Source organism: Lutjanus erythropterus, chromosome 18, assembly GCF_056507025.1.
Source record: "Lutjanus erythropterus isolate fLutEry1 chromosome 18, fLutEry1.hap2, whole genome shotgun sequence".
Classification (NCBI taxonomy): Eukaryota; Metazoa; Chordata; class Actinopteri; order Lutjaniformes; family Lutjanidae; genus Lutjanus; species Lutjanus erythropterus.
This window is the reverse complement of record NC_139334.1, coordinates 26,263,400-26,289,761: the sequence shown is the minus strand read 5'-3', so window position 1 is coordinate 26,289,761 and position 26,362 is coordinate 26,263,400. Positions and strand designations below refer to the sequence as shown.

The following is a 26,362-nucleotide window of genomic DNA, read 5'->3' as shown; positions in this document are numbered from 1 at the left end:
GGATTCAGGGCAAAATAATAACTGCTAATTGGCCTGAGGCTCTGTTTCTCGTCCCGTTACCACAGAGCCAGGACACACACAAGACACCTGCAGAGGAGTCCTGTTAACACCAGTGTGGTTGTGTGTGTGAGTGTGTGCGTGTATGTGCGTGTGTGTGTGTGTCATAACAAAGTGATGAAAAAGAGAAGGTCACACCACAAAGGAGAAACCCCTTGAGAGTCGGCGGCACTGAAGAAAAGCAGGCGGAAGCAGAGCGGTAGAGGGAGACCGAAGAGACAACAGGATAGAGATTTCTGGAAGTGGGAAAAAGTGCTTCCTCTCCACCTTTTCACCGAGCATGTGCAACCTCACCTGTTCTGCTGATTGGCTGCCTGCTGCTGCAGCTGCTGGTTCTCCTGAGGCAGTGGTTTTGGCGCCGCAGCTCGTGCTGTGTTGGGTGGTGATGACCTCGCCAAAGGGAGGGAACAGAGCGCTACAGGGGAGATACTACTGTCAGGAGTTAGAGAAGGAGCAAAGGAGGTCAGAGAGGGGTGGTCAGGGTCAGGCTGGGCTGAAGTGGTCTTCTGTATGGCACCAGGATCGCTCCCAAAGGAGGGCAGTAGGTACTCATTAAAGGTAGGTATGAGTGTGCCCTCAGATTGGGAGCGGTGTAGCGTAAAACTCTGTGCTAGAGCGCATTTCAAGAACACGTCATCTACGACAACATGTTGACTTTCCACACCTTCTTTGGTGAGCTTCCTTGGATTACAGTTCAGGTGAGAGTCCACTGCGAAATGAAAATCATCCCCTATTGTGAAATTTGGCTCAAGAGTTGCTGTGTTGTCCTCAGCTCCAAAGAGGGATTCTTCAAATTGGACAGTTGGGTTGATTTCTTCATTGGACTGCTTGCATGCATTGTTCAAATCACCCAAGAGGACAAGCTGACTTTTCACGCCTCCTTCGGTAAACTTACTTGGATTACCACTCATGAAAGACTCCACTGATGAAGCAAGGAGTGCTTCTAAACCATGTGCAATCATGAATCTTGGCTCAAGAGTTGCCGTGTTGTTCTTGGCTCCACAGACGGACTCTTCAAATTGATCAGTTGGGTTGATTTCTTCATTGGGTTGCTTGTAACCAGTGGTGGGATCTTCTTGGCCCAAAGCAGCGTCAGCATCACCGACAAAGACAAGGGGACTTTCCACACCTCCTTCAATGAGCTTCCTTGTATTACAGCTCATGAAAGACTCTGTCGATGCCGCAGGGAGTACTTCTAAACCATCCCCGATCATGAAATACGGCTCAAGGGTTGTAGCGTTGACCTCAGGTCCGTGGTCAATTCGGTTGATCTCTTCATTGGACGGCTTGCAAGCTGTGGTGCAATCTTGGCCCAGTGCAGCATCTGCAGTCATGTGAATCTCACTCAGCTCGGCACCTGTGAGCCCTCCTGGATTACAGCTCATGTAAGAGTCCGTCAATGCAGTAGGGAGTACTTCTAAACCATCCTCAATCACGAAACTTGGTTCAAGAGTTGCAGTGTTGACCTTTGGTCCTTGCTCAGTTGGGTTGATTTTTTCATTGGATTGCTTGCAAGCAGTGTTGGAATATTCTTGTTCCAAAGTAGCATCAGCAGTTGTCCAGATCTCATTCAGCTTGGCACACAGTGTTGAGTCTGACTGTAGTGTTTCCTTTGGTTCTAAGCGGCTGGAGAACACATCATCTAAGACAAAATGCTGACTTTCCACACCTCCTTCAATGAGTTTCCTTGGACTACTGCTGTTGAAAGACTCTGTTGATGCCACAGGGAGTCCTTCTAAACCAAAGTCTTCCCCTATAATGATACTTGGCTCAATAGTTGCAGTGTTGATCTTGTGTTCTTGGTCAGTTTGGTTGTTTCCTTCATTTGATGGTTTGCACGCATTGGTGGAATCATCTTGGCCCAAAGCAGCATCAGCAGTCGTCTCAATCTCGCTCAGCTCCCCACAGAGGGTTGAGTTCACAGAATGTAGTGTCTCATTTGGCTCCGAGCTGCTAGAGCATTTGGAGGACGGGTGAGACACACAGGTTTGGTAATCCTGGGAGTCGGTGCTAACATATAGACTTTGGAGAAAGCTGCTGTTGCTCTGATCAGACACCTGAGTGTGCAAAAGAGTATTGTCTTGGCTTGGACTGCTTACAATGCGACTAGTGTTGAGGAAATCGCCAAAAGGTATAGGAGAAGGTCGACTTGCATCTTGCCCTCCTAAACTAGTGGGAGAGTCTGACAAACTCTGCCTCACATCAGGGGAGGAGGTTATGATGTGTAATGACGGGTGTGTGGAGCGGAGTTCTTCACCTGGAGTTGCAGAGATGTTACTTACAGATACAGAGGAATCATTTAACACTTCTGAAAAACCCTCTAGAGATCTGTTGAATTCACCTGTGTCTTTGTCTCCATTTTCATTGTCAGATTGTAAAGCGATGTTAGATTTTGTCTGTAGTTCTGAGAGTTCCAGTGCCTGAGTCTCTCTTGCAGGGATCATAGGCTGCTGATGTGTGAGAACTGGGGACTGTGGTGCCAATGACCCCGCCAAAACTACCTTTTCATCACTATCCCTGTGCTGTATAACAGTGTGCTGGTCTACATCTAAAAACAGATCGTCTGACCTGTCAGTTATGGCATCTTCAGGTTGTGAGGGCTTTAAGTTTTTCACCACAGCTGGCTCAGAGGATTTCTCAAAGCTGAGGATGTTGCTTTCAGAGTTCTGCACCTCAGCTTCCTCAGAGGAAGATGCAGAGAATTTGTCTGAATAAGAAGAGACACAGGAGAGGAAATCCTCTTCTGCCGAACTGCCGAGGCCTGAAGAACCAGGGTCTGGGGAACTGCTGTTGAGCTTTATGGATGAATTGTCACAGGGGGCTTGATGCATATTAGTGCTGGTTAAATCTTCTGTGTTAGTTGTACTGTTAGCTTGATTAGTTCCAGTGCATGCAGCCAGTTCTTGTGCGTTAGTAGCCATATTTAAAGTTACATTGTCACTCTCAAAGCTTGTGTGCTCTGGGATTGTCTCAAGAAATTGTGCAAACATGTCAAAGTGATATGTGTTAGTGTTGGCCACCTGGCTGGTGGCTTTATGTGCTTCGAATGCAAAGTCTGTGCAAGTTTGATGATGTGGTGTGTTTTGATCAGCATCTGTTCTGGGTAGTAATGCTCCTTTATTATTGCAGTGTTCCGGTGGATGGCCACTGGGTGTGTTTTGCTGTGTTTTGCAATCTGTGGTCAGATCCTCAGGAGACTGCAGCCTGCCAGCTGCAAACGCTTCAAAGGATTCGTCCCACTCTGAATCCGGTTCCAGCTCCCCAACAGACATAAAAGGGTTAGATGGCCTCTTGCTTAAAGGTGACTTAACCTCCGTGGGAGTTGGAGGAAGAGGTCGTTTCTCAGCTTTGGCCACCACTTTGCTCTTTGCACCAATGGAGTCCTCTGCGGTTGGGTTGGGGTGAGTCAGGGTGGGGTTAGGGTTACTCGCCTGTGGAAAAAGTTGAGTAATGGGGGGCCGGGAGCTGGAAAGATAGGGCAGAGGAGGCAGCGAAGATTTTAGGGGCTGAGCGGTTAGCATGTTTTCATAGAAAGGGTTGTGTTGGAGGAGAGAGAAGAAAGGGTTGCAGGGGGAGATGGGAGGTGGCGTGCTCTGTGAGTGGCAGAAGGGGTTAGAGTGATGCAGTGGAGAAACCAAAGGGGCAGGAGCTACAGGGGGACCTGGGGGGTGGTGACTACGTGGGAGAGGTGGTGGGTGGGGGTCAGTGCTGGATTCTAGTTTAGGTGACACCACCAGGCTGTGAAAGGAAGGGCACACATTCCTCTTGATTAGTGAGGATTCTTCACACAGCTGAAGCACAGGCCTGCAGAAAGTTTTCTGTCTCAAATCACATCTCACTCACAATGTATAATCTGTTTTTACTAAATTTATTTATAATGTACAGTCCTTTTCAATCCCTTAAACCCTGTTTTACATAAGGAGTGGCAGTTTTGTTGTTTATAGCTGCAGTGAATTTTCTGGCCACTCAGAGGCAGCACAGCAAGCAATAAACACAAAACTGACATTTTATCATCTTTTACACTGAACATGATAGCCAGTTTACTCATCCAGCAGACGCTGAGCAACATCAGCATTCATCTGGTGTTTCTTCTGCCTATTCACTTTTCTTTTAGCTCTGTTTTTGGTCTCCACCAGCTCCTAAAGGGAAATATCTTTTTCTTTAGCTGCTAAATGCTCTGCTATGTCTATGGTTTTTAGAGAAATCAACAGCCTGCTGTGGCTGGATGCAGCTTTGATGAAAGCAGTGAGTCAAAAGGGTAAAGTTGCAGGCAGAAAAACCAAAACAATGAGATAAATGATGTTAAAACTTGAGGGGAACTGTAGATTAACACATTGTGTATTCATCACTACTAAGAACCCCTTTCTGCATTTTTCTGCACTGCATATCCACTGTTATGAAATATAGTATTTATAACCAGAATCCACAACATGTTTTTATCCGACAAAATATTCTGCTTCAGTCCATATTTATTAGCATTTAGCCCACTTTTTCACTGCAATGAAAAACACTGTTATCTGCAATCTGACAGCATAAATGACATTTATATTGACAAAACTGTGTGAGTTATGTTAATTAAAGGATGTTGTTTAAAAAAAGGTAATTGATTTAATCCGGTATTGATTTAATCATTCAAATCTAAGCTTCAAAGCTTCAAATTACATTCAGTACAGCTCTACGTTAACACCTGTAAGTACAGATGTTTTGATTTTGGCAGACAGTGAGCACGCTGCTACTGTCACAGATCCAACCTGGAGTTACTGAGAAGAATGGGCTGAAATCAACACCTTTTTTTTTTTCTACAAACGTCATCTTGCTGTCGAACGAGTCATCAACCAAAGAAGAGAGGACAGTGGTCGGAAAGACAATTTGGTATGAAGAAAGTGACCTTTTCCCTAAGACGTAAGAAAGAAAGAAATTCCTTGATATTATTATTTTTTTCCTCCTTTTTTGTATGTGGTTTACCAGTATTATCATATTTATAATTATTTCCTAATTTCTTTTCAGTGATTTATTTGCTCAGTACGTTTATATGTTTAGTGAGTCAATTGAATTTCCTTTGAGGACTAGATGGATCGAAGAATGATATGAACTTGAGCTAATCCTTAGTTGATTTTTTTTCCTGTTCTGATATGCATTGCATTGCATATGCATGCCAAATGCATATGAATTGTGTGAAACAATGATACTTGTTTTCATATCTTCAAAGAACATCTGTTTCTGTGCGTGTTGCGTGTTATTATTGGCACGTGATCTAATATTCTGTAAGAAAAGTTGCAGCTGGGTGTAGTACTGATTACTTAGTGCTGCTGGTGCCAACTTGGCACTTTTCCCCCTCAAGGATCTCAGAGCATGTGGGTGTGTAGGCTGTGAAAACGTATAGTTACAGAGCTAGCAGAAAGGTATTGAGTGTACTATGGTTCAGAACAGCTGACCTCGCTTCAATCAGCAGGTGCTTATCAGTCCAATATTTTGTTTACGTTCAGTGTATACAGAAATATTACGATACTGTGCTTGTTTTTTGGTCTCGGCTGAGTAAAGTAACTGCTCAAAGGCTTGTGTCGAGCTGAATTAGAGATTAATTTTATATAAAACTCAAATACAAACTGCAGGAGCAATGCACTGAGTACAACAGGGAGCAGTTCAAGAGAACATACAGTACAGCATTTGACACCTCCAAAATAAATTACCCACTTAAGAATGTGCTTGTGTTAGAGGTGGAAATAAAATTAGATGGGGTTTTCTTACCTCTGTTCTCCCTACCCACACACACATTATAAATGTATACACAAAACCTACACACACACACAAACCTGTAAAAGAGCAAGGATTGCTCCAGCTCACATCATCATCTTTCCAACGATGATTATTATTGAACCATGTTACAGTGAGCGTGAGGCTTCAGACAGATAAAGCTAATTTCACAGGAGCAGCTCCCCTCCTCCATCTGCATTGCAGATACCTGCTGTAACCAGAGACTGAGACCAGCAGCTGAGCAGGGACGTGTACAGAGCTGGAGGCAAATCCTGGCAGCCATGCTGGTACACAGGAAGTGAAAAGTAAACAACGACTCTGATAACTGTTCAACATAACGCTGCTTCTCTGAGTAGAAATTTAACCCTCTTGTAATTGGGCACATTAATTTTAATTGGGCACAAGGGGTATTCTTTTTTTTATCCTGCAAACAGAGAGATATTACGCAACCAATAAAATATCCCTACAGTAAATACTAACCTTTATTAAAGGGATATTTCAACATTTTAGGAGATGGGGTTAATTTTTGACAGTGAGATGGGAAGATCAATGTTGCCAGGAGGTGATTAGCTTAGCATAAAGACTGGAAACAGAGGAAAACAGCTAGCCTGGAAGCATATTTCCAAAAAATGTTGACTTCAATCAGACTAAATTATTTTTGAGAGTATTAACGTGTGTCATGGGTGACCTGATAGAAGTGGACAGCTCTGAGTAAATCAGTTCACACCTGCCATTACAATGCATCGCCACATGCATCTCAAGTGACCACTTGTGATTGGATCTCATGTCCCCACTGTATCATTTCAGTTTGCAAAGATGGCCCCAGTAGAGTGTTTCTCAGGGTGCTGGGCCTAACTTATTAATGTAAAAAAACAACTTTATAACATTAGTCGCTAATTTTGTGAAAATATTTACTGGTATTCCCTCTAATATGCTCCAGCTGCCTCTGTCTCAGCTGTTTCCTGATGGACAGATAGCTACTGCTGCTAAATATAGCATTAGCTGATACCTCAGTAAGCTGTGCAGCGTTGTGTTCCTTGAAGCTTTAAATTTTAAATAAAGCTTAGTTAAACCTCCTCGTGTTCCCAAGCTCCTCTGCCAGCAGTATAAACAGCAACACTCCTTAGTTCGGGGTGTGTCAGCTAATAGGACTGCAAGCTGCACAGCTAACCAAGCTTACTTGCAAATGGCACCTAGCAGCAGTTAGTCATGACTTTAGCATCAAATAAATCTATCTGTCCACCAGGAAATTCTGTAAATGGTCGTGATTTGAGGCAGAGCAGCTGTGGGACATCAGACAGCATGTTTTGTGTGCACTCCATCCTCCAGAAACCATTTTTTTTTGCTGCCGTGTCTTCTTCTTCCCATTTTGCACATAAATAAGATACCATTGATGCATGAATGCATACATACTTCCAGCCCAGCAGAGGACATTGTTATGCAGGAGGTCTTTCAATGTGTGCCTAGCTGTATTAGCATTTATGCTATAAAAGATACGTGGCCAAATGCGTCCCAGACTGCGTCTTGGTCGTCTTTACACTTGTATTTAGGGCTGTCCACCTGTGATCCAATCACAGATGCAGATTAATGCTACATTTAAACAGGCTACGCTGCTTAAACATCAGCATGCATCAAATACATTCTTTCTTGCACCTATTTTTACCAAATAAAACCAAAGTCTACAGGTCACCTGCAGGGAGACGCCTCAGTCTGTGACCTATGATTCAGGGAAATCTAAACAGTACAGGTACGAACTCTCAGCTCAGCAGGCTCCTGAGCAGTTTTTGACCTTCTTCTCCTCCATATTCATACTGAAATGATAATTCATCACCTGCTTGGTGTTGTAACAAATGAACCCGTCAGTGTGTGATTAGTGATCACAGTGTGTATCTCACCTGGGTTTGCTGTGCGATTCCTTTGATCCAAACCATCCCCTGTGTTTCTCCTCCGTGGCGGCGGGGGCCTGTTCAGACTCATCCTTGGACTGACTCTGCCCCTTCCCCGCAGACTCACTCCTCCCGTGGGAGAACAAGTTCCTCCTCTGCTTTTTCCCCTGGCTTTCCGACACCACCGCAGAGGAGGCGGCTTTGGGCGGAGCGGCCTGTCCCAGCCGCTCTTCTTCTTCATCATCTGCCACCATGGGACCGCTTTGCTCCAGCGCCGCCGCTATGGCCGCCTTCTCCTCTTCGCCGGGCTTGTCGAAAGACCAGCGGCGCCCGTCTCCCACAGGGCCTTTGGGGAGGTCTGTGGGAGCCCACGGGCTGAGGTTCTGTAGAGACATGGACAGAGGCAAAGACTTCTGCAACAGTCCCAGGCCTAAAGAACCTGCAGGTTTTCCTGAGCCTGGGTCCAGGGGCTGGACGGTGTGAGCATGGCTTCTATAAACAGTGGGCGGAGGCACTGCGATGGTGATCTCACCGGCCTCATCACCAAACTCACATTTGAGAGAGGACGACGACTTGGGCGACGTGTTTGCTGTGTGCTCTGCAAAAAAAAGGAAACAAATCGAGGTGGAGAGAAGGGAGACGAAGGGAGAGTGAGAAAAGATGGATGCAGGTAATTAATGACTTCACTAAATAAAATTGCAGGCAGCTTAATTGGGTGATAAAATCTTGTAATGGCTTCGACTGACAATATTTTTCAAAGCAGGTGGCTCGGTATCACAAGCAGACAAAGGTGTAAGCAGGGTTCAGAACGTCCAGTGAAAAGACATTTACACATAGACACCATATTGGCCTTTGGATCGTACATCACTGTCACCGCCATATTGGACAGGGCAAGACTGGCCTGTAAACAAACGCATGTAAACAGGAGAACTGCAGTTTTTCTGGAAAAAAATACCCACTAAAACATTTTATTTACCGTCTTGCCCAGTCCAATATGGCGGCAATGTTGATGTATCGCAGCAACGGTCTGAAGTAACGTGGTGTCTCCACATATATGTCTATGCCAGTAATTCCCTCTAAGGATTATGTGTGTTGCAAGTTGTAGAGAGACCCCTTTCACTTAAAAGGGACAGTTCACCCCAAATCAAAAACACATATTTTTCATCTTAGCTGTAGTGCTATTTATCCATCTAGATTATTTGGATGTGAGTTGTAGAGATATCAGCCATAGGAATGTCTCCCCTCTCTCCAATATAATGAGACTAAATGGCCTGTGGTGCTCAAACCACCAAAAAAGGACTTTTGAAAAATTCAAAGCCTTTCCACATGACATTAAAACTCCATTATGCACGAGTCTACTGACGTGACTTACTGTATTTTATTTGGGGTATAATATAGAAGCAAAAGTAGCCAACTTTTCAATAAAAAAAATTATAAATCTAAATGCCTCAATGACGTCATTCTTTATCAAGTCAGCCTATCAATTGTTTTTAAGTTCAATAAACACAGATCATATTTAACTGGAATTTCTCTCATTTGACCAGGACACTGAAATCTTCCAGGAAATGTGGATCAGCACGAAAGTGAGAGTGAGTGTAGGAATTATTATAAATTATTATAAATGAATGAATTTACCTCTGTGTGATTACTGAATCTTTCCTACTATAATATGAACTGTTGCTCTGTGCTTTGTGGTGCAACATCCTGCTCTCCGATCAGGTGATTTATCAGTGTGCTGTAGGTGGCACCCAGGGGACCAAACGCCTCCATAAAGTCTAAACAGCTGTCAAAATATAGCAGTACCACTTGTGGGATTTTCACGTGAAGTTAATTAATTCTTTGCGGGCACATAATCATCTTGTTTCGCAATAGGAGATGCACACATTTAATGACTTAACGTTAGAAAAACCTCTCAGTATGATAGCTGATTATAGCAACACTGATGTGTGTTAGAGGGGAATGATATAGACAATATTTTGTCTTTATTAATTTTGTCATGTGATATTCAAATCACAATTTTCAGTCTTTTTTTTCAATCCTTTTTCTTAGCATATTAGCATATTTCTCAAAATGTCAAACTTCTCCTTTAAGTGTGAAAATTCTCAGTTTCTTGTTGCCAAGTACTAAATTGTTGCAAAAATTGTTGTACAATTACCTTTGGAACTTTTTGAGATAATCTGCTAACAAGCAAACAGAAAGAGGTGAAAACACAAAGCCCCAACATTATTCATTATAATAATTAAAGGAAAAATATCTTCACCACTTCTGAGGTGTGTACAAGCTAAAAAGTTTCAGTCTCACACTCATCCATACAACCATTTTCTCAATAGTGGAGCTTCTTTTTAATACTAAAATATAACTGAGTCATAAACAAGATGAGAAACAAAACCTCTCAAACTACTTGTGCAGAACAGACGGTGTGATGGGTGTAAAATAATTTGAGTAAGTGGTTTATTTAAAAATATTCTTCATTTAAATTTAGATAAACCAGCCTGAAACACACTATCCTGAAGGTCTGTACAAGACATTTATAATGGTGGTAGAATATCAGTTTGACTGGATCGACAGAAAAATAATCAGTTATTATTTTGATAGCAGATTAATCGTTTAAATCATTTTTCAAGCAAAAATAGAGAAAAAAAAAACCCAAACATCATCCAATTCCAGGTTCTCAAATTATCAGCTTCCCTTTGTCATATCCTCGCACACTTTGAAACACTGAATCAACGTTTTTTTTAAACATCCAAACAAGACGTCCCATTACGTTTCAATAATAGTTCCAAAATTACAGTCCAGGATGTTACCTTCCTGTCAGCTAGACAAAGTTTATGTACAGTCAATGTCCAGCAGCTTTATTCATCCTAAAAACTACAAAAAATACGTCTTCTGGGTAAAAGTCCTGTGTTTAATCAATTCATCTACCATGGTCTGGGATACTGTCATAAACTGAATTTCTGGGTTTTAAACTATTGATCAAATAAAACAAGACATTTTAGGATGTCACTTTTATGGACCAGACAACTAATCAACTAATCAATAAATTAATCAGCAGAGTAACTGAAAATAAAAATAATTGTTAGTTGCAGCCCTACATCCATCCTGTTCTTTACAGTCGATGTGCACAGGTTCAGGGTCCCTCTTGTCTAACAACTTAAGTAGAGATGCAATTAATTATTTCTATTTTCACTTCATCTGCCAATAATCTTTTTGATTTATTGATTCATTTTTAGTCTATAAAATGTCATGTAGTTCCAAGGTGACAGTTTACTGTCACAGAGGAATAAAGAAGCCACAAAATATTCACATTTGAGAAGCTGAAATCAGAGAATTTTGACATTTTTACTCAAGAAACTTTGATTATCAAAATAGTTGGCTATTTAATAGTTGATTAATCGATTGTCGCAGCTCCAGATGGATGATTGTGAAACGAAATGGACTAAATGAGAAGTGAGTACATCAGTCACATGACAACATGGCGCCTCCTCTGGTCATTCTCACCTGGGCTGTTATCGACGGTCAGGTTGCTGCTGTTACTGGGTGAGTTGGAGAGGTCAGAGACCACCACGCTGATGCCGGCTGTCGGACTGAGGCTCCCACCTCGCGATGACGACTCACTGCTCTCCGAGCCAAGCGACGTGCTGGACCGGGTGTCCGACGACTTCCTCAGCTTCCCTCTCAGGAAGAAGGTCCTCATCTTGCTCCTCCGGACCTCGCCGCCCTCGTCGTCCTCGTAGTCCTCCTCCCCGCCTCCGTCGCTCGGCAGCCGTTGCCGCATCCGGCAGAGGGACCCATAACCACCTGGCAGGACGGCCGACGAGGAGTCCTCGTCGCTGGATCTCCTCTTCCCCTTCATGCGCTCCTTCAGCTTGCCGAAGGTGGAGGCGCCCTTGTCCTTCATGACGAGGTCGTACATGCTGGCCGTCAGGTTGTTCCGGGTGAACTGGACGGTGACCTGAATGTCTCCTCGCTCCTTCTCCTTCTTCCCTGTCTTAGAGTTCAGCCGGTACCACCTACAGCAGTGAAAAAATCATTTATTTATAGACACAATACCAGCAATTAGCAGTGAAACATTAAATAGTTGGTCATTTATTGAGCAAAAATGCTAAATTGTGGATTTCAGGTTCTCAAATATAAGAATTTGCTACTTTCCTTCATTTTATACCCTCATAAATTCAATGTATTTGCACTATAAACTGTTAGTCAAAATGTTCATACTTTGTGACAATTTGGGCTAAATTGCTAGAAAATGAAAATAGCCATTAGTTGCAGCCCGAGTAAAATAATTCTTTTAAAATCTAAATGGGATGTCTTCACCCTGAATGGAGTTTTGGACAGGTGCAGTTTTGGGTCCCCCTGGTTCTGGAAGTAAAAGTCCCATAAGCCACATTTCCACTACAGGAACTTTCCCCAGGGGCTAGATACCTTTAGAGGAACTCAGTGCATTTCCACTGCAGAGACCAGGGTCTAAATTAAGTTCCAGGAACATTAAAAAGTCCCTGCTCAGAGGGTAGTACTTTCCAAAAATACAGGAATGCTTGCGACTACTTTCCCTGAAAACTTCTTTCTTAATATTTGGCATCCAGAGCTTATAGACTCAACAAGACGAACCAAAATATTAAAACTTCATTTTTAATTTGGTGTACAGGCTGCATATTTTTACAGTTGACAAATGTAAGAATCACTTTCCACTATAAATAAAATAGCTGAGAAAATTTCAAAGCAATGTACTACAATATATATCTGAGTTTTGAAATACACTTTAACAAAACTTTGACAAAAATAAGTTTGGCTTATGGGATACTGCTGGGAAGTAGCAGTGAAAAATAAATGATGCCTTATCGGATCAATGCATAGACTCATCTACTTCAATACCCAATCCAACATTTTAGGCAATATGGAGACTTTTTCCGATATTGGTATCAGAACAACCTTAATGACCATAACATAAACTTACTGGATCATCACATTATCCAGGAGAGTCCAGAACTGACACTTTAAATGTATCTGTGTAATACTGAACACCTGTCAAAACATGATTTTGAAAACATGACAGCACGCTGCTCGGTTCAGTTTAGGGTTCACAGAGTGGAACTTATTGTAAGGTGTCACCTCCCAAAAATACTCCTCTGAGTAGTTCAGCATTGAGTGGGGGCATGAAATAACGTGAATGACCGTATTGTTATTATGAATGGGGTTAATCTGTCCTCACACAGGGTAATAAAGTGTGTGAGACTGTCCTACTAATACCACAAGGCTGTGTGTGTGGCCAGACATCCCACAATACCTTGGGGGAGGGAGGGCCTCTTGTTTTCGTCATTAGACCCGGTGAGCAAGAACAATGAAGTAAAAATATGTTAATTTCTGATTTAACAATGAGTGCCCTACATAAATATGATCAACTGTAAATTCCTTCACTGGACGAGAAACAGGGGAGCAGTTCTTAGAAATGCAGAGTATCAGTGGGTGTAACGGCACCAACGTGTTCACCACGCCGTGACTCATGGGAAAGTCTCATCTGGTCTGTTGAGGCCGGTTTGAACGACATAATATGACTGAGAAAAATTCCCCCAGTTGACATGTGTTTCTGACACTTGGTGCTGCCAAAGGGAAGTCATTGGTGCAAGGAGGAAGACCTGAAACCAAGACCTGCTTTTATTTTGTCACTTCCTGTGCTGAGCAGCTATTTTCACCTCACACCTCAACCACAGTGCCGTTCTCTATTGTTCATATAAACACCATGAGGCTGGTGACACATACAGGCCTAAATTTTACTTCATTGTAAAAAATATTACGTAATTGTACAATTTATAAGGCATTTAAATACATAAGGAAGACAAAAAAGGCAAAAGCAACTTTCTCAAAAAAAGCTTTCTCAAAATAATTACTTATTTAACTCAAATTAATTAGTTATTATCTGAAAATAAGGAGAAGCTTTCTTAAAATAATGACTTAGCATTAAAACTTCTCATTATTTTGAGCTAATAACTCAACTGTAATTATTTTGAGAGAGTGGGTTGCACCAACAAAGATTAATTTAATCTATGATTAGTTCTTATCAGAGTTTACAATTAGTAAATCAATATTTAAAATTTAGCAGAGCTCTTTTGCACAATTAAGATATAATCCCAGTTTAGTCAAATTTCTGAAAAACTGTTTGCGGTACTGGATAAAAAGTTAGCATAGTAACATTTTATTGGCAATGTTAGCATCCTACACTATATTAGCATTAGCAGAATAAAATGTTAAGGATTATCCCACTCTAAAACAAGTTGGAAAACTTTCAAAAACTGTTGGTAGCACTGGATGAGAACTTAGCATAGTAATATTTTATTACCAACGTTAGCACGCTAAACTATGTTAGCATTAGCAGAATTCAATTGTAGACATTATCATGCTATAAAACAGTGTTGGAATACTTAAAAAGCAGTCAGCCGCACTGGATGAAAAATTAGCATAGTAACAAGCTATTTTTTAGTATACTGCCAACATTGTGATGTTAGCATGATACAGCACAATGTTAGCATTAGCATAGTAAATCCCATCACATTGTGATTAATGAGAAAATGACAAGACAGCTCTGTATGGAAACCCATTTCCACCATGGCGATTAAAAAAAACAATTTGGTATCTGAAATATAATGATTAACTTTCTCAAAATAATGACTTAATATTAGATTTTGTCGTTACTTTGAACTACTAATTAATTAATTTAAGAAGAGCCCTGTTGCACAATCAAAAGCTAATTTCAGTTCAGTAAATCTATGTTTAATGGCGTAAACTGAAATTAAATAGAGCTTAACCCACACAGATACGCTTGCTTAGCCAGATTAAAATAAATAAAGTACTATCAGAACCTAGTAAACACAAAAGAGATGGGAAAGTCATTAACTATCCGCTGCTCTGTGTTCCTTAGTGTTGCATTGTTTGCTAGCTAGCTAAAACTTTAGTTAGCCTACTCATGATGGCTCAACAGAAGAACTCTAATTTCTCCTCTACTAAAAAAAACTGGTTCAATTATCAACTGGGGTGAAAGAAGAGACACATGACAAAATCAACTGGGCTGCGTTTGTCCCTAATCAGCTATTTTAAAAGTTAAACCTCTGCAAGTTTTAAAGAGAGGTTTAAATTTAATCATACTTAATTTTTAGTTAGTTTAAAATTTTGGTGCAACATAATTTAAGCTGAACCATGATTTAATCAAATTTAAAAGTAATCCTTGTTAATGTAAACTAGCTTACATTATTACTTTAGAATCTTAGGGCTGAATGGACTTCAATACACAAATCCTAGTTGAAATCACAGTTTAATAACTTAACTAAATTAACTTCAATTAGACATAGACTAAACTAATTTGTATTTATCTTGTGAAACTCTGAAAATGAGTTCCTAAAGTGTAGTAAATTCAGTCAGTCACAAATACAAAACAGGATGTTTCGGTCTGTTGAGTCAACAACAAAATGTAAATGTCATGCTCTCGAAAGTCAGGTGTGCAAGTGGAGAAAAGTTACAAGAACAGAGGTTTAAACATCAAAGACAAGACATGAAAGCTGCAACATGAAAGAAAACTGAGACTAAAGTGAACCTGCTAATGTATGATCTGAAAAAAGGAAGGAACTTCTCACAGTTACTGCACAGTTATCTTAGAAAACCAGAGACATGCAAGCATGACAACGCAGAAACTCAGCGGGGTAGAAAATCTACATGGGTCACAACCCAAACACCTCTAAATAAAGACTGCAGCTGGTATGTTCAATGAACTGAACAGTGAGGTTTATTATCAGAGTGGAACAACTTGTGAGGACAGCATTTGGACAATGATGGGAAACTAAAAACTGTACAAAAAAGCCAAACTAATGAAATCCTTAGTTTGCAGCTCTGTAAGACAGAAATTAGCATTACATGGTAATGTTACATGTTAGTACGGTAATATGCTATTTTTAGTATACTGCCAATTAGCATGCTACACTACGTTAACATGAGAAGAATTCTTTTCTAGAGATTATCCTGCTAAATAGTGTTGAAAAACATGAAAACTTGTTGGCGGCACTGGATGAAAAGTTTGCATAATAAGATACTGCATTAGAATACTCATGATATCATGTTAACATGACACTTTGTTAGCATGAGCAGAAATCATTTTTAGAGATTATCCTGCTATAAAATAGTGGAGGAAAACCTGAAAACTGTTGATGACGCTGGATGAAAAGTTTGCATGGTAACATTTTATTGTTAACTTACTGAAGCACAACAAGGTTAGCATGCTACACTATGTTAGCATTATAAGAATTCACCTTTAGAGATTATTTTGCCATAAAGTAGTGTTGGAAAACTTGAAAAACTGTTGGTGGTACTGGAAAGTTAGCTCAGTAACATGCTGAAACATAATGTTAGCACTATGTTAGCATTAGCATAATTCAATTTGAGAGATTATCCTGCCATAAAATAGTGTTGAATGACTTGAAAAACTGTTGGTGGCACTGGATGAAAACTTAGCATAGTAACATACTAATATTAGCAGACTGCCAACATCATAATGTTAGCATGCTGCACTATGTTAGCATTAGCAGAATTTCATTTTAGAGATTATCCTGCCATAAAATAGTGTCAAACAGCTTGGAAAACTGTTGTTTGCCCTAGATGAAAAATTTAGGAGACAACCAAAGTAGGCTAATTAAGATTCATGCTGCAGGGATAATGAATGTCTGTATCAAATTATAAAGTCCAGGTCCACTCCGGACCAAAGTTTACTGATAAAATCATACAATTTGCAATAATTCATGTACACCCAGGCTGCTAACGTGACTGAACTTTACTACACATTTAAAATGAATGGAAAAATGTAACAAAAATCAATAAAACACTAAATATTTTTAAGTAACTGTAAGTAAATATCAGTAACACCTGATATTTCATAAAAAGCTCGAAGCCTCACAGTCATCTAAACCCTCATTTCCGGGTTGTGTTTGGTTCTAACATGAAGCTGTTTACATAGGAAGAGAGACAGGAAAGTTCCCTGCTCAAGCATAAACACTGATGTAATTGTAGGCTGCAGGGGAACAAAAAAAAAACACAAGTCATAAAATTCACAGCACAGGCTGTTATGCAATCATCATCCTCATCATCATCATCATCCTGCTGCCAATGACCTCAAGTTCAGCCCTGAAAGCACGGTAACACCCGAGAGGAATGCCAGAGAAAACAATTAGCAAACAAACTCTTTCCAGTGCACAAATAACAAGCAGGTGGAGCCCAGAGAAGACAAGAGAGAGGAACGCTGCTGCTTTTTATAGCTCCACAAGAACAACAAACATTACATCACATAAATACACAACAATGGAAATGTGCCACACGAGCAGACGTGAGAAATGTTTTTACTTAATCCAAGTATCATTCACGGGCTTTAAAAAGACCCTCCCATGAGACAAGTACATCCTCTAAAACATATTATGAGAGGGTTTTGATTTACACTCTTCAGTTATTCTGGGAAAATATATAAAAGGTCAAACTCTTGGCTATTAAACCTTATAATGGGCCAATCTCCTACAGATTTACTTTTTTAATAAATAACATGTTTTGTGCCTGAAGATTTGCATTTTGTCAACTCTGTCAAACAAATAAAAATCATTTATAGCACAAAGACATACATCAGGTGTACCATGATAAATTTATTTTATAAATCGTTATGAACATATATTTAATAAATAGGGATGTAACGATACCAAAAACTCACGGTGCGATAATACAGCATTTAAGAAGTCCACAATATGATATTAAAAAAACAAAGAAAATTTACAAATTGAAAAAAAAATGTCCGTTATTAAAGAATAAATCTCATGTTAATTGTTTGTCTCGTCTCATTGTCTGTATAAAACTTGTTTTTCCTTTTAATTAGGGATGTTAATGATTAATCATTACTCAATTAATCACCATTAAGAAATTAACCAATTAAAAATGTATTAATCAATAATTAATCAACCAGCCATGACCTCAGCAGGCAAAAACTGACTTTGACAATGGATGCTTGAATTATGTTTGTATAAAACAAGTCAGTCCTTTTCTAATAATATAATAAAATAATTAACCATGTATATGACGGTATATATTGTCATAGTACGGTAGGGTATTGAGATGTTTATTTATTTATTCCAATATAGCAATATTTGATATATTCTTACAACCCTATTAATGAATATAAAAAAAAGTATCTGATGGAGTTGACAACATGTTACATTGTTACATTTCACAGCAGAGTCGTGCTGAGCAGACATTTTATTTTTTAAAGTTGATCAGATGATTAATGCTAATCAAAATATCAAATTTTTTAACCATAGTACTTATTTAGCTTTGGTTTAGAAGAGCTACAAAGCTGATTTGTTATGCTTGAGACCCATCTGATAGCAGTATTATTAGATGAATTTATCAAAAAATTTCTTTCTTTTTTTTATTAGCAAGAGAGACATGTGGCCTTATGGGTATAGCTAACCCTTTTAAATGTTGACAGAAATCTGAGACACAACTGGAAAGGGCCAACATCTTTATTAAATAAATTAAATAAAACAAAGATGATTATAATAGCACTGTTGTATACCAATTTTATCAGCAGATATTGTTAGTTTTAGAGTTTGAAGGCTTTTTTAACAGATTTTTAAATTGTCTGAAGTTATGTCTTGTCTGTGACAAACAAAACAATGAAAGTAAATTACAAATATTTCATATATATATAAAAATGGAGCATTATCATGATAACTTTTAAAGTTTTTTGGTAGGACATTTATCCCACTTCTCAAGAATGGGTGACATATAAAAGGTTTTTGTAATCATCTACACAGAGGCTGACTCATTCTAATCCAGATAAGATATTTACTTTGCAGCATTTGACTGAATCAAATACTGTTACCAGATTATCAAGCTACATGTAAACAAAGGAAATTCCTGAGCTCTGAACCTGTCTGTCTTCTTTTTTGATGTTTGGAGGCACCACAGAAACACAAAGATTCCTGAGCAGACTCTTGCCCGAGTGTCTTAAATTGAACACCGGCTCTGCTCCCTCTCATGCCTGTTAGGTGCGGACTCGAGTTTCACGTCGATGCTCCAACAATAGTATCAGTGCTCCTCCTGAATCTGCAGCCAACTCCCTGTAGCCAAGGTGGGGTTCACATTCCAAACACCGAAGCTATGTAAGGGTTTTCTTCTGCAAACATATAGCTACTATACTACCATCATCATGCCATCGAGCATGCAGGGACTGTAATTTAGGTCTCTATTCATGACAGCCTCTAGTTTTTTATTTTTATTTTTTATTTTTTCCTGTGGGGGGGTGGGGGTTGTTTGGTCTGTTGAACAGACTTGGTACACGGTGGCACCACAATCAGCTTTCCTTAGATATGTTAGATATGTGTGACTCATCTATGTCGAAAAGAAAACCAAATATTGAAGATGGTTAAAAGAAGTTGCTGGGGGACCTGTAAAAGCAACATGTACAGTCTTCAGGAGGATAATCATTTTACAGTGTTTATTCTGGGCAGATACATTGCAAAAAGAAATGATGACATAATAAAGACACAGGAAAAGATGGGGAAGGTTTACTGAAGCTGAAGGCTGTTAAGAAACTAAAGGAACTTCAAGGATAGAATTCAATGCACATGTATATTTTTTGCTTTTCTATTTCACTATATAATAATGTATTATAATTGTATTACTTGTTATTAACTCAGATTGTTCGCCCTTTTGATTTACTGGTTGTGATGAAATAGGCCTATGATGTGTGCTTGTGATTACTGGAAGTCTAAGTTTGTGTGGTTTGTGTTTTATTGTGTTTCTTCTGTTTGCGTGATTGTTATTTTAGTGTGATTCTGGCGTTTGTTTGTGTTTATTGTTTTGTTTGTCCCCTGGTGAGTTGTGTCAAGTTTTTGTTATTAAATAAACTTTAAAAAGTAAGCTAATGCTAGCAAGATACTATCTAACTAGCTAGCTAATCTATATCAATCATTAGCTAGTGTTTTACTCACTAGCTACCTCATGTTCTGCTCTGCTAGCTAACTAGCATTTTGCTCTGTAGAGAAATCCTAGATATTTAGCAGGCTAATCTACATCAATCATTAGCTATCTATTTAATCTGGCAGTTTAAGGTAGCAAAACACTAACATTTAGCTAGCTTAACTACTTAGCTATTTTTTAACATCAGCTAACTACAGCAGCATCTTTTAACCATCTTTAAAATGTGATTTTCTTTTCAAAATAGACAACTCTAGCACATAGCATGTCTAAGTACAGAAATGTGATGCACAGGAAACAGGAAATGAGAACGTTTACGAGGTTACACTGAAAATAAGTTTGCACGACTTGCACAGAACGATGGGGGTGGGACTTATGAAGTGTTAACTGTTCAGAGAAAAAGGTTGTGAGAAAAAAAGCTGCTGATTAAAATTCTTTGTCATTTTCATGATGCACAAACATCTTTTGTTTTTGAAGACGATGCAGAAAAGTTACAGGCCTATTTATGTAGATGCACCTGTGCTTGCGCGTCATGTGACCCCTGAAGAAGCCTGACAACAACAAATGTAAACATAAGTAAACAGACAAGAGGCCTAAATTCAGAAACTGCAGCACAGACAAAAACAGCAGCCTACATTTTGAAGCCCACGTACTCGGGCTGAGCACAGTCTGTTACAGAAGAGGACCCAGTTTCCCAAAAGCATCATCCCACACAGACGCCTGTGTAGTTCAACAAGGCCACTGTGTTACAGCATTTTTTGGTTACAGTCTTCATAACCAAATGTTCTGCCTGTTTTTGTTTTTTTGGAATCTGTGGGAGTCTGCACAGATTTCATGTCTTATAAACAGTCGCCATTCCAGAGCTGCAGAGCATAACTGCATATCTGCTTCCCCATCTTGCAAAAACAGGAAATCACAACACTCCACCCCGTCCCAGCATGACACCATCTCCTCATCTCCCCCTCCCTGATCCACCGAGGAGAGAAGCAGATAGGAAAATGTTCTCTCTTCCAGGAGCTACTGTCTTATACTAATCTTCAGTGGAACAAGTGGATCCCTGGAAACCACCCTTAAAGGCAGGAGAGGGCTGAAATTACAAGACAAGTAGGCTATCAGCTTATTTTATCCAGCATGTACTCGGTCTCTGTGGGGCCCTGAGAGCCTGGGTGGTATCAGAGCCACACAGAAGAGACTCGGAAATAAAACTGGTGCCAAGGGCGCAGGATCTGTGTCAACTGTGAAACTTTGCAGTGCACTTAATTTATCAAACATATTGGTATTTAAGGTTATATCGCTCTGAGACACGTTTTAAAACTTTCTTTCGACCAGTGGAGTGAGAGGAGTTGTTGTGAGGCTCAGAGTGCTCTACAGGAGCTGAGAGAGCTTGAAGCACAAAGAGAAAATCTTCACCACTCTGACTCATTTGTCACATTTAGAAACAGAACGAATACAGTCATGTTAGCTGCTGTACTCAGGCAGAGTGGTGCTTTGGGCTAAATGCTAACATCATCACGCTAGTATGCAGAGTTTAGCAGGTAGCCTGCATCATTTTATCATGTTCACCATCTCATTTTAGTGTGTTGGTACCCAAACATTTACCAATTAGCACTTAATACAAAGTACAGCTAAGGGTAATGCAAATGGCAGTGTGGATTTGCAAGTATTTGGTCAAGATACAAGTCATGGTCAAACTGAAATTTTGACATGATGATAGTGCTAGACAGTCAAGACAGTCAGTAGCATTTTGCTTACCATTAAAATGTTATCAGAGCTTTATTTTGAAAGGGTTCGGTGCGGTGTTCATTGGTAATGAACTCTAACTTTTATATTAAGCTGTACCTTTATTCACTCATGTTGTACATCCATGTTGTTTATGTTGCTCTTCTTTTACTTCTTTTATTACCTTACTACAATCTTTGCTACCTGCATGCAGCCTGCATGGTACACTGTAAAACATGAAGTTCTGAACATTGCCAACAAAATATTAGCCCACAATTCATACTCTGGGCACTGTAGATATGGCATGGGCCAAATCACATCCATCAAATAGTTTTTAAGATATTCAAGTCTAGTGAAGTTTCATATCGGTCAATATTGATAATTACTGAGCATGTCGGTTGTGACTGACTACATGTTGTATAGTCCAAGGGGTGGAAGCTTGCCGTGCGAGGCAGCTGGATTCGCAAGACAACATGAGAATCCATCTTGCCAGGATCTAAGTGATCTGTTTGTGTCCATACCACAGAGGTGGTGCGAGCCAATCAGCGTCCTCGGAGGGACTACTGGCAGCTACGGGCGTGTTTTTAGTGCGCCGACAGCGAGAAGCGTCCATGGAAATGACTCGTCTTGAACAAACAATGGCAGCTTCTGAAGAGGTTAGCGTAGATACTGTGATAGTGTGTGGTTGAACGTAGCGTTAGTATTTTTACAAAAGTGCCCGCCCTTTTCCAAAGAGTTTCTACGGACGGCTTCCCAGATGATTTTGAGGTGATAAAATTTGTCAAAATCACAATATCTTTGACCAAATACCTTGATTTTACTACAGTATTATACGACTACTGGTTCACAAAATATTAACCCAATGACATTTTTTGATAATTACTCACTATTATGATTAATTGGGTAAAGAAGACAAATAATAGAACAGCTAGAACAGTCTAGTAAGCTAAGAAAATTATCTCACTTTATTGTAATGTAGCCCTTAAAAACAGGAAAATACAACACTTATGTCATATCACAATATAACTCATCCAAAATCTATCATGATATCTAGTCTCATATCACAATATGATATAAAATCAATATATTGCTCAGCTCTAATCAACACAGATTAGATTAGACAAAGAAATGGGAACTCGCAAACATCAGATTGATAAACATAAATGTTCTCTTGAAGTGTGAAATCTCTGATTCATTAGGCTGAACAGACTTCAACATTCAGAGACGTCTCTCACCAGCTGCCTCTGCTGCAGATCAAACATGCTGATTCAGCCAAAAAAAAAAAAAAAAAGTCACCGGAAAGGTCCAATTAGAGCCAACAGTGCCGGGCACGCCGCAAAAAACTACAACCCACAGTCAGCTGAAGGCATTCAAAGACGGTTAAGCAGTGGCAGGCTATCGGCTCACTCCAGGCGGGCAAGCGGTGCTGCTTCATTCGAATTATCAAGTGCACACTTCCTATCACATCTCTGTCATTGATACAAACCAATAAACCCTCCAGGAGGACTGTGGGTAACACTGGTGGTGACTCCTGCCTCATCAGCAGAAGTAGCAGACGGGCCGCGAGACTCAGACCAGAGACCACATTCCACATCTGGATGCGATGAGCTCTTTACCTCACCACCAACTTCCCTCCCAGTACTTTCACACAACTGAGCTTTGTGTCTGAAAACCTCCTCCACCTCCTCAGACCCACATCATGGATCAGTCCAAGAAAACAGTTTTATTTTTTTATTAAAAACAAGTCAGTTGTATCAGAAAATAAGAGGTTGTCATATATTGAGACTGTCGGCTATAAATAAATAAATAATTTCAGTCATCAACTTTCTGAAAGGTTCAATATGTAAGAATTGACCCTTCCTAAGTCCCGCCCCTTTTCACTCTGTGCTTCAATGACAGTTGAGGACAGTTCTCCTTTCCCGTTTCCTGTACTTAGTTATCCTGAAATAAATATCATAAAACAGAGAATTAAAAACAACTCTCTAGTTTGATGATTTAATTTAATAATTAATTGATTTAATAATTGATTAATCACTGCAGCTCTTGCAGCGAGGATCGGTCTTGTTGCAGCTGGAGTAGTTTCTTTTGTTTATTTCTATAATTTAAACAGATTTGTTGGTCACAACGTGGCTTTATCATGGAAAAAATACTATCCTCTTATATTTTAACACTAAAGCTGCAATGATTAATTTATTATTAAATTAATCACCAAGTATTTTCAAAATCAATTAATCGAGCTTAGTATTGTTTTTTCTTAAGTCCTAATTCTCTGATTCCAGCTTCTTAAATGTAAATATTTTTTAAAGGCAAACAGCTATTAATCGAGAAAATAATTGACTGATTAATTGATGGTGAAAATAACTGTTCAAAATAACACGTTGTAGCACCATCGCTGTGTACAAAATGTTTGTGATCCAGATCATAAAATAAATACGGTCACAAGAAAACAACAAATGAAAAATAAATTCCTGTATCGCCTGCCAAAAAACCTTGCATAGTTATTGATATGCTGTTGAAAGGCCACTGAAGCAGTGTCTAAACTCATGTGGTGGGTGTTGTTTACCCAAGTATTCACAGTAGAATGAGTCAATAAGCAAAAGGAGATCACCACAAACAGAAGCAGGTGTTGCAGCTACAAACACGTCCTGAGGACGAGGCAACTCCGATCTGTTTGCTTACAAAGGCTGCAACAAACAACGCAAGTTTAAAACGAGCTCTACTGGACTGTGCTGTTATTATACAAAGTCGTCTTGTGTGAAGTCCAATGATCAAGCTGCAGCATCTTGAGCAGATTTTACTCCTTTAACTACTATGTGCTGTCTTTAAGAGATTTATGTAAAACATCCGGAGCTAAATCTCTTAAATAACAACTAAAGAGTTTAAAAAATAATTACAGCCTTTGAAGCGAGTTCAGCCTTTCAGCAGTGAAAGTAATCCTGCAGGACTCGAGTTATTGGACGGCTGGTGGCATTTTTCTTGATGTACAACTTCATCCTCTCAACACAATTCAATGCACTTCATCTTACACCGAGTGGAGAGGCGGTCAATTCATCACTGATACTTAACCAGCAACCAAGCAACATTTTACAAACACATCCCTCACATGTCCACATGATTAATTTGCCCATTTATTCAAAATCCTGCAGACAGAAACAGCACAAGTTTGTACAGCAGGTTTTTGAAGGAGCGATTTCTTGACTTACACAGTTATTAGTGGCTTATTATTACTCTTTTATTTCATACTTAAATGTCAAAGATGACAAGCCCCTTTTGAAACTGAAAAATGAGGGTTTTGAGATTATGATTCATTTTAGAGGTAAAATAAGTATTAAAACTTTAAGAGCACTTAAGACATGCAAGTGGTGTAAAAGACAAATGCAAAATAGGCCTAGGCAATTTAGCAACACAATAATATTATAATAAACAATAATATTATAAATAATAATATAATAATGAACAATAAATGTAATAAAACAAAATTAATCATAAAAAGACCCCTCCTCAGTAGCAATAAGAAAATGAAATAGTTCAATAAACAGCTCTGGCTCATGAACAGCTTGTCATGTTCCTTGATGATGGAGTGCGCTTTGAGTGACATGCAAACAGCCAATCATTTAACAGGCCTGATGTTCAGTTGCACCTTTGAGACGTGACACAACAGAAACAGCATGGAGTGAGAAAATGAGTGCAGACGGTGAAGAAATTGTTAATTAAAAAAAAAGGACAGTTCAGCTCGCCAGTTTGACAGTTTCATGTCTTTTTAATCCTATGAAGTCTGTTGCCTGTGTGCCTTAATAAATAAGGCTGTTAAATTCAAAACAAAGTGGTTCAAATTCAACCTTTGTTTTTCTCTTGGTCTTCATTAAGAGAAAATCTACACTGTTTAAATAATCTATTGACTAAAATGAAACATTTTATCATACAAAATTTTCCACTATATCACCCAGCTCCAGTTTAAAATGAATGAATACTCCTTTTCCAGTAATATTACAAATAATTTTAAGTGGGATTTAGATATTAACCTTTAATTTGCCAGTCAGATTAGATGTTTATCTGCTCAGCTCAAACTGTCCTGTACACAAATGATTCATTGTGAAGATGCTAGTAGTAGCATGGCTTGGCACTGGCTGGTTTGCCTGCATTAGCATGCTGGCTAATTACTGGGATGGGAGCCAAACTTGGTACTTTTCCGTTGGCGCTACAGAGTACAGATTCGCGGTAATCACTTGGTGCCAGAGTTCGGTACCTGAGAGAGCATCTGTGTGAAAGAGTAGACTATAGAAGAGACGTCACCCATGTGGTTTGTTCGAGTCAAACAATTCAAGCTGAAAGTGGCCTCAACTTCGACACAAACAACACTCTGCAATATCTGTAATGCTAAATTAAGGCTGCTCAATTATTTGCAATCGCAACAGAATCATAATATGGCCAAGTGCAATATCCAAATCGCAGGACCAGAATCAAATCACAATTTTTGGAAAAAAGAAAAATGTAGTGCTGCACAGATGACCTGGTCTAAATATCTTGTTCTCCAGATGACAGACAACATGTTTGTTTGGCACAGACCTCAATAAATATGACACTATCATGATTTTAATAGTTATTTTTTTTACAGTGAACATAAAAATTGTGATGCAAAGTTGATGATTTCCACTAACCGTGTCAAATATTGCAATTTCAGTCAAAATAATCACAATATACCATGTGAAAATATGGTGCGTAGGCCGGGACATCTCTGCAGCACAATTAATTGTTCAGCCCTAAATGCCACAGCCACAAACCGCCACAGCTAACGTAAGCAGGCCTGCAGACAGCCTGCAAGACATCATCGACTTGATCTACATCTTCAGGCGATTAATCAGCTAGATGGAGAAAAAGTTGCAGGTAACTTTTGTTAAAATATGAACAGAACCCCCAACCCTGCTAATTACCAAGCTAAACGTGCTCTGCCC

General features: G+C 39.5%; 1 protein-coding gene across 1 annotated transcript in view; it reads right to left on the bottom strand.

Annotated features, from left to right (window-relative positions):
- rab11fip5a (RAB11 family interacting protein 5a (class I)) overlaps positions 1–26,362 on the bottom strand; it is a 41,708-nt gene that overhangs the window by 5,644 nt on the left and 9,702 nt on the right. Inside the window, exons 2-4 of the mRNA XM_084742026.1 lie at positions 11,196–11,707; positions 7,707–8,295; positions 352–3,795 (exon numbers count right to left, since the gene is read on the bottom strand). Of these exons, the coding sequence (XP_084598152.1) occupies positions 352–3,795; positions 7,707–8,295; positions 11,196–11,707 (4,545 nt within the window). The remainder of the gene's footprint in view (positions 1–351; positions 3,796–7,706; positions 8,296–11,195; positions 11,708–26,362) is intronic.